Raw genomic sequence first — 18,823 nt, forward strand, 5'->3', positions numbered from 1 at the left:
CAACGTGTAGATCACACTTATGTTTTGAATATAACCAATGTGTAGACCACACTTATGTATTAAATATAACCAACGGGTACACTACACTTATGTTTTGAATATAACCAACGGGTAGACCACACTTTTGTTTTGAATATAACCAACGTGTAGACCACACTTATGTTTTGAATATAACCAACGTGTAGACTACACTTATGTATTCAATATAACCAACGTGTAGACCACACTAATGTTTTGAATATAACCAACGTGTAGACCACACTAATGTATTGAATATAACCAACGTGTAGACCACACTTATGTATTCAATATAACCAACGTGTAGACCACACTTATGTATTCAATATAACCAACGTGTAGACCACACTTATGTATTGAATATAACCAACGTGTAGACCACACTTATGTATTGAATATAACCAACGTGTAGACCACACTTATGTATTGAATATAACCAACGTGTAGACCACACTAATGTATTGAATATAACCAACGTGTAGATCACACTTATGTTTTGAATATAACCAATGTGTAGACCACACTTATGTATTAAATATAACCAACGGGTACACTACACTTATGTTTTGAATATAACCAACGGGTAGACCACACTTTTGTTTTGAATATAACCAACGTGTAGACCACACTTATGTTTTGAATATAACCAACGTGTAGACTACACTTATGTATTCAATATAACCAACGTGTAGACCACACTAATGTTTTGAATATAACCAACGTGTAGACCACACTAATGTATTGAATATAACCAACGTGTAGACCACACTTATGTATTCAATATAACCAACGTGTAGACCACACTTATGTATTCAATATAACCAACGTGTAGACCACACTTATGTATTCAATATAACCAACGTGTAGACCACACTTATGTATTGAATATAACCAACGTGTAGACCACACTTATGTATTGAATATAACCAACGTGTAGACCACACTTATGTATTCAATATAACCAATGTGTAGACCACACTTATGTATTGAATATAACCAATGTGTAGACCACACTTATGTATTCAATATAACCAACGTGTAGACCACACTTATGTATTCAATATAACCAACGTGTAGACCACACTTATGTATTCAATATAACCAATGTGTAGACCACACTTATGTATTGAATATAACCAACGTGTAGACCACACTTATGTATTGAATATAACCAACGTGTAGACTACACTTATGTATTCAATATAACCAACGTGTAGACCACACTAATGTTTTGAATATAACCAATGTGTAGACCACACTAATGTATTGAATATAACCAACGTGTAGACCACACTTATGTATTCAATATAACCAACGTGTAGACCACACTTATGTATTCAATATATCCAACGGGTAGACTACACTTATGAATTCAATATATCCAACGGGTAGACCACACTTATGTATTCAATATAACCAACGTGTAGACCACACTTATGTATTCAATATAACCAACGTGTAGACCACACTAATGTATTGAATATAACCAACGTGTAGACCACACTTATGAATTCAATATAACCAACGTGTAGACCACACTAATGTATTGAATATAACCAACGTGTAGACTACACTTATGTATTCAATATAACCAACGTGTAGACCACACTAATGTATTGAATGTAACCAACGTGTAGACTACACTTATGAATTCAATATATCCAACGTGTAGACTACACTTATGAATTCAATATAACCAACGTGTAGACTACACTTATGAATTCAATATAACCAACGTGTAGACTACACTTATGAATTCAATATAACCAACGTGTAGACCACACTAATGAATTCAATATAACCAACGTGTAGACCACACTAATGAATTCAATATAACCAACGTGTAGACCACACTAATGAATTCAATATAACCAACGTGTAGACCACACTAATGAATTCAATATAACCAACGTGTAGACCACACTAATGAATTCAATATAACCAACGTGTAGACCACACTAATGAATTCAATATAACCAACGTGTAGACCACACTAATGAATTCAATATAACCAACGTGTAGACCACACTAATGAATTCAATATAACCAACGTGTAGACCACACTAATGAATTCAATATAACCAACGTGTAGACCACACTTATGAATTCAATATAACCAACTTGTAGACCACACTAATGAATTCAATATAACCAACGTGTAGACCACACTAATGAATTCAATATAACCAACGTGTAGACCACACTAATGAATTCAATATAACCAACTTGTAGACTACACTAATGAATTCAATATAACCAACTTGTAGACCACACTAATGAATTCAATATAACCAACGTGTAGACCACACTAATGAATTCAATATAACCAACTTGTAGACTACACTAATGAATTCAATATAACCAACTTGTAGACCACACTAATGAATTCAATATAACCAACGTGTAGACCACACTAATGAATTCAATATAACCAACTTGTAGACCACACTAATGTATTCAATATAACCAACGTGTAGACCACACTAATGAATTCAATATAACCAACTTGTAGACCACACTAATGAATTCAATATAACCAACTTGTAGACCACACTAATGAATTCAATATAACCAACGTGTAGACCACACTAATGAATTCAATATACTGTGAAATCATTAATGTTCGTGGGGCATTAATGTTCGTGGTTTTCGTGGGTTGGGTGATCCACGAATTCAAGATCCCACGAAATATAAACCCTTTATTCAGTTTTTCAATTGCCTTGTTACGTACATACTTTAGTATATTATTTACAGATGTCGCAGTATACAGTGTTAAAACCTGTCTCACTGTATAACTTACGATTATTATTCTGTTAATATATTATAACTGCCTTTAACAAATAATGAACCAAATCAATTAAATGTGTTTTATGCAGCAAATGACAGTTATAAGCACGTGTTTAAACGTGTGCTGTTAATGAAAATCTCCAAGTTTACAAGATGTGCGTGATGAGTGTCTGTACTCGATTTTTTTATTTAATGAAATAATTAATCGATTACTAGTACATTGAAGGTTACTAAGCACCGAACGTGACAATATACGCACCTTTTCGGTGTTTTCACAGTTTGCAAAATTCTTAATTGGCATTCAATGGCTTCCCCTATCTGTATTTATGATCAGGGTACATCCTCTTTTATTACCTTTATTTCCAATTAAATCGATAAGTGACATGGGTATATGCACTAATTGGCATGTCGTACCACATTAGCGAGTGTCATAAACCGAGTGACGTAGAAGACGTAAATCACAGGCCAGTGCGTGGATATTATGCAGACAATCTAGGACGATCGCATCTTCGATTTTTTTTTTCAAAAATGAAAATCCACGAATTCAAGTACCCACGAAATTGTTTTTTTTCGGCAAACCACGAAATTTCATGCCCACGAACATTAATGATTTCACAGTAACCAACTTGTAGACCACACTAATGAATTCAATATATCCAACGTGTAGACTACACTTATGAATTCAATATAACCAACTTGTAGACCACACTAATGAATTCAATATATCCAACGTGTAGACTACACTAATGAATTCAATATAACCAACGTGTAGACCACACTTATGTATTGAATATAACCAACGTGTAGACCACACTAATGAATTCAATATAACCAACGTGTAGACCACACTTATGTATTGAATATAACCAACGTGTAGACCACACTAATGAATTCAATATAACCAACGTGTAGACTACACTTACGAATTCAATATAACCAACTTGTAGACCACACTAATGAATTCAATATATCCAACGTGTAGACCACACTTATGTATTCAATATAACCAACTTGTAGACCACACTTATGTATTCAATATAACCAACGTGTAGACCACACTTATGTATTGAATATAACCAACGTGTAGACCACACTTATGTATTGAATATAACCAACGTGTAGACCACACTTATGTATTCAATATAACCAACGTGTAGACCACACTTATGTATTGAATATAACCAACGTGTAGACCACACTTATGTATTGAATATAACCAACGTGTAGACCACACTTATGTATTGAATATAACCAACGTGTAGACCACACTTATGTATTGAATATAACCAACGTGTAGACCACACTAATGTATTGAATATAACCAACGTGTAGACCACACTAATGTATTGAATATAACCAACGTGTAGACCACACTTATGTATTCAATATAACCAACGTGTAGACCACACTTATGTATTCAATATAACCAACGTGTAGACCACACTTATGTATTCAATATAACCAACGTGTAGACCACACTTATGTATTCAATATAACCAACGTGTAGACCACACTTATGTATTCAATATAACCAACGTGTAGACCACACTTATGTATTGAATATAACCAACGTGTAGATCACACTTATGTATTGAATATAACCAACGTGTAGACCACACTTATGTATTCAATATAACCAACGTGTAGACCACACGTTTGTATTGAATATAACCAACGTGTAGACCACACTTATGTATTGAATATAACCAACGTGTAGACCACACTTATGTATTGAATATAACCAACGTGTAGACCACACTTATGTATTGAATATAACCAACGTGTAGACCACACTTATGTATTCAATATAACCAACGTGTAGACCACACTTATGTATTGAATATAACCAACGTGTAGACTACACTTATGTATTCAATATAACCAACTTGTAGACCACACTTATGTATTGAATATAACCAACATGTAGACCACACTAATGAATTCAATATAACCAACGTGTAGACTACACTTACGAATTCAATATAACCAACTTGTAGACCACACTAATGAATTCAATATAACCAACGTGTAGACTACACTTACGAATTCAATATAACCAACTTGTAGACCACACTAATGAATTCAATATATCCAACGTGTAGACTACACTTACGAATTCAATATAACCAACTTGTAGACTACACTTAGGTATTCAAAATATCACCAACATGTAGTCTACACTTATATTTTCAATATAACCAACGTGAACACTTTACTTATCACTATTACTGAAAGGCTGCAGTACACTGTGACTGAATGTTAGCTGTAGCTCGGAGAATGCTTTAGCTTTAACCCCTGTATTCAATATAACCACCATGTAGACCACACTTTACACTATAACATAAGGTTTGTAATACACTGTAAGGTAAAAAGTTAGCTGTAGCTCTGAGAATGTAAATTTTGTAACACAATGCGGTCTTGCATATGCGCGTGATCATAATCCTAGGGAAATACCTAAGATACGAAGGTAGCTAGGTGAGATCACGTAGATATGACGTAGTTTAAATATTGAGGCGAGGGCTGATCGCACGTAGCTCTGATAGTCTGGTTCTTGCTTCCAAGCTAGGAAGTCTGGTTTTTACTTTCGAGCTAGAGAGTCGTAGTTATTCAACAGATATTTGATGACTTGTAAATAAAATGTAGAACTTTGAGGACTTGTTTCAAACATAAGGAGACACTGGACTTTTGTGTCACACTTTGACAACTCAACCATACCTCTACACATGTGCCGTCCTCTGACTGACAGGCGTGGATCATGGCTGCAGGTATGGCGAGAAACGGGGCACTGGCGAATATCCAACACACCAAGTCCCACAGGCCTTTGATCTCCATCTCGTGGTAGCGGGGAATGTCTTCCAACTCAGTAATAAACTGGTACAAGAATATGGCCTGAAAATATTGATGGTCAATGCAGTGATTTTCAGATTATTGTAAGAAAAACTATATAAAAGCTAGAACAGGGAACTTGCTAGGATCTGTCGCATCAAATTATTTCAAAATATGGGCAGCTGAAGGATTATGTTTTAGGGTCAAATGTGCACAAATAAGTGCTTATGACTCTCAATATTTTTATCAGAACACATGGTTTTCAAACATGTGAGTTGAAAAGACTGACGCACTCAGATTTAAAAATGATTCACTGCAAAGGACGTAATACTTAATCCTATTTCCCAAAATGCCTAGAACAAGGCCTGTATTAATACTCACGGCTGTAATGAGCGTAGACACTCCACACCACACCGACATCACAACCCGCTCTGCGATGCCAAAGTTCTGCTTTGCTGTAAAGTATACAGAACAATCTTGTGAACTCCAGCTGCCACTGTACCTTGGCATCATTTATACACTTCTTATATACAGGGGCTCCAGTAAAGACCAGCTGCCACTATACATTGGTTTTATATATACACTTCTTATATACAGGGGCTCCAGTAAAGACCAGCTGCCACTATACATTGGTTTTATATATACACTTTCTTTATACAGGGGCTCTAGTAAAGACCAGCTGCCACTATACATTGGTTTTATATATACACTTCTTATATACAGGGGCTCCAGTAAAGACCAGCTGCCACTATACATTGGTTTTATATATACACTTCTTATATACAGGGGCTCCAGTAAAGACCAGCTGCCACCATATATTGGTTTTATATATACACTTTCTTTATACAGGGGCTCCAGTAAAAGACCAGCTGCCACTATACATTGGTTTTATATATACACTTTCTTTAAACAGGGGCTCTAGTAAAGACCAGCTGCCACTATTCATTGGTTTTATATATACACTTTCTTTAAACAGGGGCTCCAGTAAAGACCAGCTGCCACTATACATTGGTTTTATATATACACTTCTTATATACAGGGGCTCCAGTAAAGACCAGCTGCCACCATATATTGGTTTTATATATACACTTTCTTTATACAGGGGCTCCAGTAAAGACCAGCTGCCACTATACATTGGTTTTATATATACACTTTCTTTAAACAGGGGCTCTAGTAAAGACCAGCTGTCACTATACATTGGTTTTATTTATACACTTTCTTTAAACAGGGGCTCCAGTAAAGACCAGCTGTCACAGTACATTGGTTTTATTTATACACTTCCTTTATACAGGGGCTCCAGTAAAGACCAGCTGTCACAGTACATTGGTTTTATTTATACACTTCCTTTATACAGGGGCTCCAGTAAAGACCAGCTGTCACAGTACATTGATTTTATTTATACACTTCCTTTATACAGGGGCTCTAACAGCTTATGATTGTCAATCCTGAAGTGCTTGGGGTTTGTTTGAGTAAGATAAAATAAGAGTTGTCATTCAACACCGAATGTATGAAAATAGTTTTATAATTTTCTTATTGATTCACCAAAAAATTGAAATTCTATTTACATCATAAATGCGACACCACTAGTGTTGATTGCTCTGGGTCTCGGGCAAGCGTTAAATTATATCATTAATGCGACCCCACTAGATTCGTTTGCTCTGGATCCCTCGATCCAAAATGCGATTATTGATTTGGAACCCGCGACAACGCTAGCGTTGATTGTTCGGGATCCTGCGACCTTACAAGCTTTGATTGCTTTCGACCTTGTAACCCAACTAGCCTTGATTGGTCAGGAATCCGCAACCCAACTGGCCTTGATTGGTCAGGATCCTGCAACCCAACTGGCCTTGATTGGTCGGGATCCCGCAACCCAACTGGCCTCAATTGGTCGGGATCCCGCAACCCAACTGGCCTCGATTGGTCGGGATACCGCAACCCAACTGGCCTTGATTGGTCGGGATCCCGCAACCCAACTGGCCTCGATTGGTCGGGATCCCGCAACCCAACTGGCCTCGATTGGTCGGGATACCGCAACCCAACTGGCCTCGATTGGTCGGGATCCCGCAACCCAACTGGCCTCGATTGGTCGGGATCCCGCAACCCAACTGGCCTCGATTGGTCAGGATCCCGCAACCCAACTGGCCTTGATTGATTCTATATACGTACCATAAATGATGATAAGGGTGAGTCCATACAGGGCCACGGTGAGGAAAAACAGCTTTGGTACGCACTGGTCCATCACTATGATGTAGTATAACCCAGCCTGGAAATACATGATAAATAGTGCATAACAAAGCCATGTAACCCAGCCTGGAAATACATGATAAATAGTTTATAACAGAGCAATATAACCCAGCCTGGAAATACATGATAAATAGTTCATAACAGAGCAATATTTGGAGTACATATATTGATATTCTTGTAAGCCCACCTTTAAAATAGAAGTACCAACATTACAGGTTTGAGTGCAAAATCAGCACAGAGTTAGAAGATGCTTGTGTCTGCTTATAAATTTCACCTAGAAAAGGTATTTGTAGTATGAATTATAGATATTATGATATAGTATGGAGTATAGAAGGGCCAACACAGCAACAAATTAATACAAGTCTCTCTTTACATTTGTACCATAGTCGGAAATTGAAAGCTGTCAATCCTAATTTTAGGATTTATCCATGTTATTTTAGAGCCAGTGGTCTTTACCTGTGAACTATGAAGAATTGAAGCCCAAACAAGAACAGAAATAATAGCGAACATTTTACTGGTTTATTCAAACCCATCTCTTCGAAAATGACATTGCTTCATAGTCTTAACCTGGTAAAGTAGATCTGAAGCAGCAAAGCCCATTGATATAAGAGCAAATGCTGCAAAATGTTGGTACAAGCCCACTTGTTTTGAATATTTTCACAGTTGTAAAATGAGTGATCAAGGGCGAATGTGGTTATTACCTATGTTTGTGAAAAATAGATGCCCCAATACCCACAGATACAAGAGCAACAATCAATGATAAGCCTGTTGCTCTTGTCATATGAAGAATGGATGCCCAAATGCCCACAGTTATAAGAGCAAATGCTGAAAAAGGTTGATACAAGCCCACTTGTCTTGAATATTTTCACAGTTGTAGAGTGATCAAGGGTGAATGTGTTTTTTACCTGCAACGTATGAAAAATAGGTGCCCTAATGCCCACGGATATAAGAGCAAACACTGCACAATCATTGATAAGCATGTTGCGCTTGAATTTGTTTCAACTGTTTTAGAGCGAGTGATCAAGGGCGTATGTGGTTATTACCTGCGTCGTATGAAGAATAGATGCCCCAATGCCCACGGATATAAGAGCAAACGCTGCACAGAAGTTGATACAGGCCCGCCTTTCTTGAAACGTTTCACTCCACGCCACGAGGCCGTCCACGAGGTTGTCCAGTATTGTAAACATGGAAACTATCTGAAAGGTCAACAGAGAGCAATACTTACAATCAATAGCATGAATGGCATAGCTTTTACCATCTGATTCTACTAATGTTAGTACTGATGAACTAATCAAGAAATTAAAGCAAACAGGGAATATTGATACCAAACATCTACTTTTAAGTTTAAAGCAGCACTTTCACAAATTGACAGTTTTGACTCGTCGCAGAATTAGCTGATTTCGGCACTAAAGCCTTCAAGGCAGTCATATAAGATATTTCACAATGGAACAGATCTCAATTGTTTGGAAAACTGCCGAAATACTCATTTTATTTTAAGTGTAGAAACGCTTTGCACCATAGATCATCATTTTTTTAGCTTAAATATGAAAATTGCGATCTGATCTTTTGTCAGCTGTCATATATCACTTGTTTTTAGACATTTACCCAAAATTTGGCTAATTCCAAAACAAAAAATTAAAAAGTTGTCAAAACAATCAATCTGTGAGAGTGCAGCTTTAAGTTATTCAAGAGCACAGGGGATCATGGGCCAACACAAAAATGAGGGGCATAACTCAACAATTATTATTTCCAGAGTTATGGGCCCTTGCTGTGCATGTGTAGTATGCCCCTAGCAACATGTGAACCAAGTTTCATTTTAATATCTAGAATGGCAATTGATGTATTTAGGGTACATACCAAGAACATGAGACCCGCAAGGAATATGGACAGGTAGAATAAGAGAGCGTAGACAGAAGGTATGCCCAGGTGGGAAAACGCTGCTGGCATGGTCGTGAATATCACATCCAGACCTGTGCAAAAACAAAGATATAATTAATTGTATCTGGAAATCAAGTACCGTAAATGACTGGTTATAAGACGCACATTTTTCCCTCAGATTTCGATGTAAAAAATTGCCTGCGTCTTACAAACAGTAACAAGCTTTTGACATTTTTTTTCAGAGGGTGATATCAGGCCGAAATTGGCTCATCAGCCTGCGTCTTATAACCACTATCGTCTTATAACCAGTCATTTACAGCAGTCAAAGTTTTGGGAACTTCAGGATAAATTGAATTGAATTAAATTGGCCAATGTTATACATACAATTAAGTCTCAAATCAGTCTTTCCTGACATGAGCTTGAGCAACTTCATTTAATAACTAAACAAACAACAATATTTATTCGCACTTATCAATGATAACAGTTTTTTTTTTTTACATGTAGGCTAATTTAGCGACATGCTGCAAACCGTCATGAATATTTTGCTTCTTTATTTTGATCTGCATAAACTATACAGGAAGTGTGTGAAAACTGACCACAGGGACTGAAGTGGTCACCAACCTTTAATGTTGTACATGTAGCTGGGCACAATGTGTTGTAGATTGCCAATGTAGGGAGCCATGGCGAGCTGGGGTAGCTGACATGTGGCAGCATATACCAGGATCACAAATATCCAAGATCTGGGAAATACATGCGATATGGAGGACATTGGTGAATTTCGGTGTTGGATCAAAAATTATAATAATTTCACTATGTGGTAATAGAAAGCAATATTTTTTACGAGTCTAAACATAACTTTCCGTGATCAAGAGTGAAATAAGTTTTTGCTTTTTTAATTTCAAAGTTTCTGTTATGCCAAAATTTAAGAAAAATGTTACTTTAATAAGTGTTTATTAGTAATCTATTGTGAGACATGAGGTTATGAAGTCATTTCAAACATTTTCAGCCTAGAACAGTGAACGCCATGTTAAATTCATTGAACAAAACAGAAACCAAAATCTATGAAAAATGTGAAAATAACATGCTTTTTCATCCAAGATTATAATAATTTACCTTATAAACATTAGAAATGTTATCGACTTAACATTCTGACTTTACATGTGCTCTCTTAGCAGCTTAATTTTAGCCTCTAAAATCATAAGCACAATATTGCCCTCTTAACACCCCAATATTATCGTATAAACATGATAGCATATCCCTCTAATTATCATAATATTACCCTTTAAACTTATATTAATACCCTCTAGACATCGCAATATTACCCTATATTTACACCTCAACTTCCATTCCTTAAATGAACTGCCTTTCGGCAATTGTGTTTATCAATCGATGAACGCAACATCTTCGGATATGTTCAGATCGCAATTCATCGCATAACAATACATGAAAAGTATTGATCTTGTTATTGTTTGTATTGTGTCAACAAGTCCCATGTATTATAAATCAACATTTTAAAAAGTGTTATTTTATTATATTTTAAATGTATTGTTGCCATAAGTGTTTCAATTTTACATTTAAAAGTGATTTCAAGTTGTTGATATTTTCCCGCGTTATTGTGACGTCATTTGAAAAAATGTTTCCGGTTACAGTCGGGTGGTTCTATTTACAGAATGGGTAAGAAAGGATTACTGAAAGGTTTTCTTAAATGAAATGAAGTATTTTTTTTACAATTCTTGAATGAAATAATTAAATATTGGTGTAAATATAAGTTATGAATTGCAGTATTGATGTCATTATCGGGGATATGAATGCAATTCTGACTCCACACACTTTGACCAGCCCAATTGTGTCATACCCCGATAATGACATCAGCCCCGCAATTCATTCCTTAACTTAACATTATAATATTACCCTCTAAACATAAACCTCTAGACCTGCACTCACATATTTCTACTGAGGCGCCCTTGACCAGTCATTTTCCCCATTGTTGGCAGTATGGCCGTCCAGACAGGGACAGAGTGTGTCACCAGGGAAAACCCGTCTAGCCAGTCCTGTGAGAAGGAAGAATAGCAAATTGCTGTTGCATAAAGCAGAATGATGAAAAACACAAGAACAATGCCAGTATACGTTCAATGTTCATCAATGTTTGTCCAATATGACTCTAAATGCAAATTTCCATTAGGGGGAATAACTCATCTCTTATGTTATTGCCTGAATAAGGAGAGTATTCGCATCCTGCAGTTAATGAAACTCTGTCATATATACAATGTAAGGTATCCAATTCTTCAACGAGTGTTTGTAATGTTAATCTCAATGAATTCACGGTGAGAGTTAGCAGGAGTTCATATAGTCCACTGTTATAATCATTTCATGTATATAGGGCTTCCATAAAACTTCGGAAGTTTGGAAGTATATTACTTCTGAGAAATGGGTTAAAACTTCCAAAATTGATTCCTTGGAAGTACAAAAACTTCCATAATTTTGAAAAAGGTCAAAATATCAAAACCTGATGTCAATATTACTTTTATGGTCACAATTTCAATCAGTCTTGAAGTAAAATGAATTATTGTAATATAAATCTTTGAATTTGGCAAGTTATTGATGCAAATTATTTCAACATACAAGTTGAAAAATAGTGGAAAAAATTATTGTGTTCGGGAGACTTAAAGATGCACTCTTACTCCCAAATAAGATTTACCTAAATTAATACAATTGTTTTAATACTTGAAAAAGGATGAATACATGTCGAAAACAACGGTTCTTATGAAGGATACCAAGTTTAAGTTGAAAGAAATTAACATAAAACACGGTATTTCTACCTCATGAGACAATAGTAGACTGCAGTAAATCTTTTAACCTTCACCAATCATTTAATATTTTTGCGTTTTCTGCTATTAAATACACGGTTATAATCTTGTTATCAGTAATTAATATTTTCCATAAGTGCAAAATTCAAAGTCAAAATTGATGTTTGTTATACATGCGTATGTATTGATTTTGAATAAAAGTGTCACTTTAAACTTCCACATTTCAGTGAAAAACGTCCAATATTGCTTTACAGGAAGTTCATACTTCCAGTTTCAAATTTTTAATGGAAACCCTGAGTGTTAATGGGGTATAACCTCTCAGGCCATTTTCAATAAAGCAGTGATCTCACCCTGCAGCTGATGAAACTGTGTCCTATCCAAGGTTTACAATTCACAAAGGAAATTGTTAGAACTATTAGTTTTTCATCTAGTAATTAGGGGAAAAATTATTTTTCCTAAATTTTAACCCGAATTAGAGAAAACAATTATGACCTGAATCAGAGGTGTGTTCTTATCATGCAGGTGATGGAACTGGGTCTTAACCAAGGTATACAATTCAAACAGTAACGTGTTGGAACTGTTAGTTTTTCATTTTGTAATTAGGATAAATAACTCTTTACTTAATTGACAACCCAAATACAAGTGTCTTTTAATGACCTGAATGAGAGGCGTGTTCTCATCATGCAGCTGATGGAACTGAGTCATATCCAAGGTATACAATTCTCCCAGGAATGTGTTCGTCCCATTAGACTCCAGGTGACTGTAACCGTATCCCAGCACGGTGAACATCAGGGCCAGAAAACCTGGGCCCAGGATGAACAGGATCTGAAATAAGATCAACAACAAAGATAAACATGATCAATTATCAGAATATTTACGAAAGGAGTAATCAAAATTAAGACTTTTTAATGATCAAGCCAAAATTCTTATGCTAGTTCTTGGTATTGATTTTTCACAAGCCTTGTTATACAAAGACAAGAGGAAAAGTAGTACCACCACTACAGGGCATGATGGTGTGTACTAATTTCATACATGCCATATTTCCCAGGCTTCCCAGGGGGATTTTGGACTGAATTCCAGGGGATTTTGATATTACACCAGGGGATTTTTATGCAGCGAAATTTAGCGCAATATCACTCTCTAATTACAATAGTTTTTGGATTTAGGCATCATGGTCCATTATGGAATTTCACACTCATAATATCATGGATGCTTTCCACTGTCGACCTTGAGCTAGTTTAAAAAAAAAAGGGGGAGACCTGTGGATGGGTCGGAATTCCGGGGGATTTTAGCAAGTATGGCTAATTTCCACCACTGCAATTGTAAAGCAGTATTTCTAAGAATTTTGGAGGGGTGTTATACTTTCTGATATTCTGCAATGTTCTTATACATCGAGAAACCCTCCCCGCGAGCTGATCAAAGGCTCTGTTGGTAGAAAGGTTTAAAGATTCAATCCCCCAAAGAAGATTTACCACAATTAATACAATTGTTTAAATTTACCAAAAAGTATGAATTAATGGCATAAACACTGTGTTCTTATGAAGGATACCGAGTTTAATTTGAAAGAAAGGTGCAGAAAACACGGTATTTCTACCTTATGAGACGAAAGTAGATCACGGGTAAATCTTTTAGCACTCACTAATCATTTAATATCTGTGCGTTTTCAGCTATTAAATACAGGGTTACAATCTAGTTATCAGTAATTAATATTTGCCATTTATAAATGAATTATTTAGTTAGTAGTTAAAGGTTTATCTTTCAACTTTTATTGAACTAGTCAGTCACATATTAAGTATTTCATAGTTTTAATCAATTTAGCAGGCCCTTGCAGATTACATGAACCTGAAAAGTTATTGAGAAGGATGTTGATTCAGGATGGCACTATGTCATATATGAAATAAAAAATAAAAAAATCTAAAAATTTAAAACCACGCACCCAACCGCACACCCGTGCCCCAAATGCAAGCCCTAGAAAGATGAACACCCACACGCCAACCATTGCTAAGGGCAACACTGACACTCCCGCCTTGTTCACCTCGTCCGAGAAACCCCATACCGCAAAGCCACGCACATCAGAAATGTTGCCAGAGATCTGGAGGTACTCATTACTGAAGTATTACAAATTGACAGACTTGTAATATAGTCCAATACATTTATAGGTATATGTAGCAATAGTATTTTAATTGGCAGACTTGTAATATAGTCCAATACATTTATAGGTACATGTAGCAATAGTATTTTAATTGGCAGACTTGTAATATAGTCCAATACATTTATAGGTATATGTACCAATAGTATCTTAATTGACAGCCTTGTTATGTAGTCCAATACATTTATAGGTACATGTAGCAATAGTATCTTAATTGACAGCCTTGTTATGTAGTCCAATACATTTATAGGTATATGTACCAATAGTATCTTAATTGACAGCCTTGTTATGTAGTCCAATACATTTATAGGTACATGTAGCAATAGTATCTTAATTGACAGCCTTGTTATGTAGTCCAATACATTTATAGGTACATGTAGCAATAGTATCTTAATTGACAGCCTTGTTATGTAGTCCAATACATTTATAGGTACATGTACCAATAGTATTTTAATTGACAGCCTTGTTATGTAGTCCAATACATTTATAGGTACATGTAGCAATAGTATTTTAATTGACAGCCTTGTTATGAAGTCCAATACATTTATAGGTACATGTACCAATAGTATTTTAATTGACAGCCTTGTTATGTAGTCCAATACATTTATAGGTACATGTAGCAATAGTATTTTAATTGGCAGCCTTGTTATGTAGTCCAATACATTTATAGATACATGTAGCAATAGTATTTTAATTGGCAGCCTTGTAGTATAGTCCAATACATTTATAGGTACATGTAGCAATAGTATTTTAATTGGCAGCCTTGTTATGTAGTCCAATACATTTATAGATACATGTAGCAATAGTATTTTAATTGACAGCCTTGTTATGTAGTCCAATACATTTATAGGTACATGTAGCAATAGTATTTTAATTGACAGCCTTGTTATGTAGTCCAATACATTTATAGGTACATGTAACAATAGTATTTTAATTGACAGCCTTGTTATGTAGTCCAATACATTTATAGGTACATGTAGCAATAGTATTTTAATTGACAGCCTTGTTATGTAGTCCAATACATTTATAGGTACATGTAGCAATAGTATTTTAATTGGCAGACTTGTAATGTAGTCCAATACATTTATAGGTACATGTAACAATAGTATTTTAATTGGCAGCCTTGTTATGTAGTCCAATACATTTATAGGTACATGTAGCAATAGTATTTTAATTGACAGCCTTGTTATGTAGTCCAATACATTTATAGGTACATGTAACAATAGTATTTTAATTGACAGCCTTGTAATATAGTGCAATACATTTATAGGTACATGTAGCAATAGTATTTTAATTGGCAGCCTTGTTATGTAGTCCAATACATTTATAGGTACATGTAGCAATAGTATTTTAATTGGCAGCCTTGTTATGTAGTCCAATACATTTATAGGTACATGTAGCAATAGTATTTTAATTGGCAGCCTTGTTATGTAGTCCAATACATTTATAGGTACATGTAGCAATAGTATTTTAATTGGCAGCCTTGTTATGTAGTCCAATACATTTATAGGTACATGTAGCAATAGTATTTTAATTGGCAGCCTTGTTATGTAGTCCAATACATTTATAGGTACATGTAGCAATAGTATTTTAATTGACAGCCTTGTTATGTAGTCCAATACATTTATAGGTACATGTATCAATATATTAAATTGACAGCCTTGTTATGTAGTCCAATACATTTATAGGTACATGTAGCAATAGTATTTTAATTGACAGCCTTGTTATGTAGTCCAATACATTTATAGGTACATGTAGCAATAGTATTTTAATTGACAGCCTTGTTATGTAGTCCAATACATTTATAGATACATGTAACAATAGTATTTTAATTGACAGCCTTGTTATGTAGTCCAATACATTTATAGATACATGTAACAATAGTATTTTAATTGACAGCCTTGTTATGTAGTCCAATACATTTATAGGTACATGTAGCAATAGTATTTTAATTGACAGCCTTGTTATGTAGTCCAATACATTTATAGGTACATGTAGCAATAGTATTTTAATTGACAGCCTTGTTATGTAGTCCAATACATTTATAGGTACATGTAACAATAGTATTTTAATTGACAGCCTTGTTATGTAGTCCAATACATTTATAGGTACATGTAGCAATAGTATTTTAATTGGCAGACTTGTAATATAGTTCAATACATTTATAGGTACATGTAGCAATAGTATTTTAATTGACAGCCTTGTTATGTAGTCCAATACATTTATAGGTACATGTAGCAATAGTATTTTAATTGACAGCCTTGTTATGTAGTCCAATACATTTATAGGTATATGTAGCAATAGTATTTTAATTGACAGCCTTGTAATATAGTCCAATACATTTATAGGTACATGTAGCAATAGTATTTTAATTGACAGCCTTGTTATGTAGTCCAATACATTTATAGGTACATGTAGCAAAAGTATTTTAATTGACAGCCTTGTTATGTAGTCCAATACATTTATAGGTACATGTAGCAATAGTATCTTAATTGACAGCCTTGTTATGTAGTCCAATACATTTATAGGTACATGTAGCAATTGTATTTTAATTGACAGCCTTGTAATGTAGTCCAATACATTTATAGGTACATGTAGCAATAGTATTTTAATTGGCAGACTTGTAATATAGTCCAATACATTTATAGGTACATGTAGCAATTGTATTTTAATTGACAGCCTTGTTATGTAGTCCAATACATTTATAGGTACATGTAGCAATAGTATTTTAATTGGCAGACTTGTAATATAGTCCAATACATTTATAGGTATATGTAGCAATAGTATTTTAATTGACAGCCTTGTTATGTAGTCCAATACATTTATAGGTACATGTAGCAATAGTATTTTAATTGACAGCCTTGTTATGTAGTCCAATACATTTATAGGTACATGTAGCAATAGTATTTTAATTGGCAGACTTGTAATATAGTTCAATACATTTATAGGTACATGTAGCAATAGTATTTTAATTGACAGCCTTGTAATATAGTCCAATACATTTATAGGTACATGTAGCAATAGTATTTTAATTGACAGCCTTGTTATGTAGTTCAATACATTTATAGGTACATGTAGCAATAGTATTTTAATTGACAGCCTTGTTATATAGTCCAATACATTTATAGGTACATGTAGCAATAGTATTTTAATTGACAGCCTTGTAATATAGTCCAATACATTTATAGGTACATGTAGCAATAGTATTTTAATTGACAGCCTTGTTATGTAGTTCAATACATTTATAGGTACATGTAGCAATAGTATTTTAATTGACAGCCTTGTTATATAGTCCAATACATTTATAGGTACATGTAGCAATAGTATTTTAATTGACAGCCTTGTTATATAGTCCAATACATTTATAGGTACATGTAGCAATAGTATTTTAATTGACAGCCTTGTAATATAGTCCAATACATTTATAGATACATGTAGCAATAGTATTTTAATTGACAGCCTTGTAATATAGTCCAATACATTTATAGATACATGTAGCAATAGTATTTTAATTGACAGCCTTGTTATGTAGTCCAATACATTTATAGGTACATGTACCAATAGTATTTTAATTGACAGCCTTGTAATATAGTCCAATACATTTATAGTAGGGATGCAAACGAATATTCGAATATTCGAATATTCGATCGAACGTTTGGTATTCGAATGCCAAAATCAGTATTCGAATATTTGATGTTTTTGTTGAAATAATAAATTAATAAACTTTTTGCCTACAACTGTCATCTTCGTCTGTCTTGTTTTTACAACGATGGACCCGTAATGCCAGAGGTGTAAACATATGACACTATACACACGCCATATCGGATATGTCGTCGGGAACTATAAACAGTCCCCGTAAATTTGCATTTACTGGCTGTTAGACAAGTGACATCAAACACATTCCAATTATTTTGTGAACATTTAAGATCGGCCTTTATACCAATGTGTTGTCTTTCCCTGCGAATCAAGCTTGGCGATATGCGCAAATCGCCTTGATGATTCGAAGGACATGTGATAGTTATTTGCTTTAAACTGTTTTCCATGTTTCGTTACAACGCTCTTGCGTTGAAAAATAATTGTATGGTTTAACGTTTAAGGATATATGTCCTGTATT

At 34.8% G+C, this 18,823-nt stretch overlaps 1 protein-coding gene across 4 annotated transcripts in view; it reads right to left on the bottom strand.

Annotated features, from left to right (window-relative positions):
* The window catches only part of LOC128240102 (sodium- and chloride-dependent GABA transporter ine-like), a 49,240-nt gene that overhangs the window by 8,996 nt on the left and 21,421 nt on the right, over nt 1–18,823 (bottom strand). For all 4 annotated transcript variants that reach the window (XM_052956598.1, XM_052956599.1, XM_052956600.1 and 1 more), the window contains 9 exons: nt 14,497–14,668; nt 13,218–13,385; nt 11,698–11,804; nt 10,375–10,493; nt 9,733–9,845; nt 8,919–9,071; nt 7,798–7,894; nt 6,013–6,086; nt 5,521–5,694 (listed from right to left, as the gene is read on the bottom strand). In XM_052956598.1, coding sequence (XP_052812558.1) covers nt 5,521–5,694; nt 6,013–6,086; nt 7,798–7,894; nt 8,919–9,071; nt 9,733–9,845; nt 10,375–10,493; nt 11,698–11,804; nt 13,218–13,385; nt 14,497–14,668 — 1,177 coding nt within the window. The remainder of the gene's footprint in view (nt 1–5,520; nt 5,695–6,012; nt 6,087–7,797; nt 7,895–8,918; nt 9,072–9,732; nt 9,846–10,374; nt 10,494–11,697; nt 11,805–13,217; nt 13,386–14,496; nt 14,669–18,823) is intronic.

This window comes from Mya arenaria, chromosome 7 (genome assembly GCF_026914265.1).
Source record: "Mya arenaria isolate MELC-2E11 chromosome 7, ASM2691426v1".
In the NCBI taxonomy this organism is placed as follows: Eukaryota; Metazoa; Mollusca; class Bivalvia; order Myida; family Myidae; genus Mya; species Mya arenaria.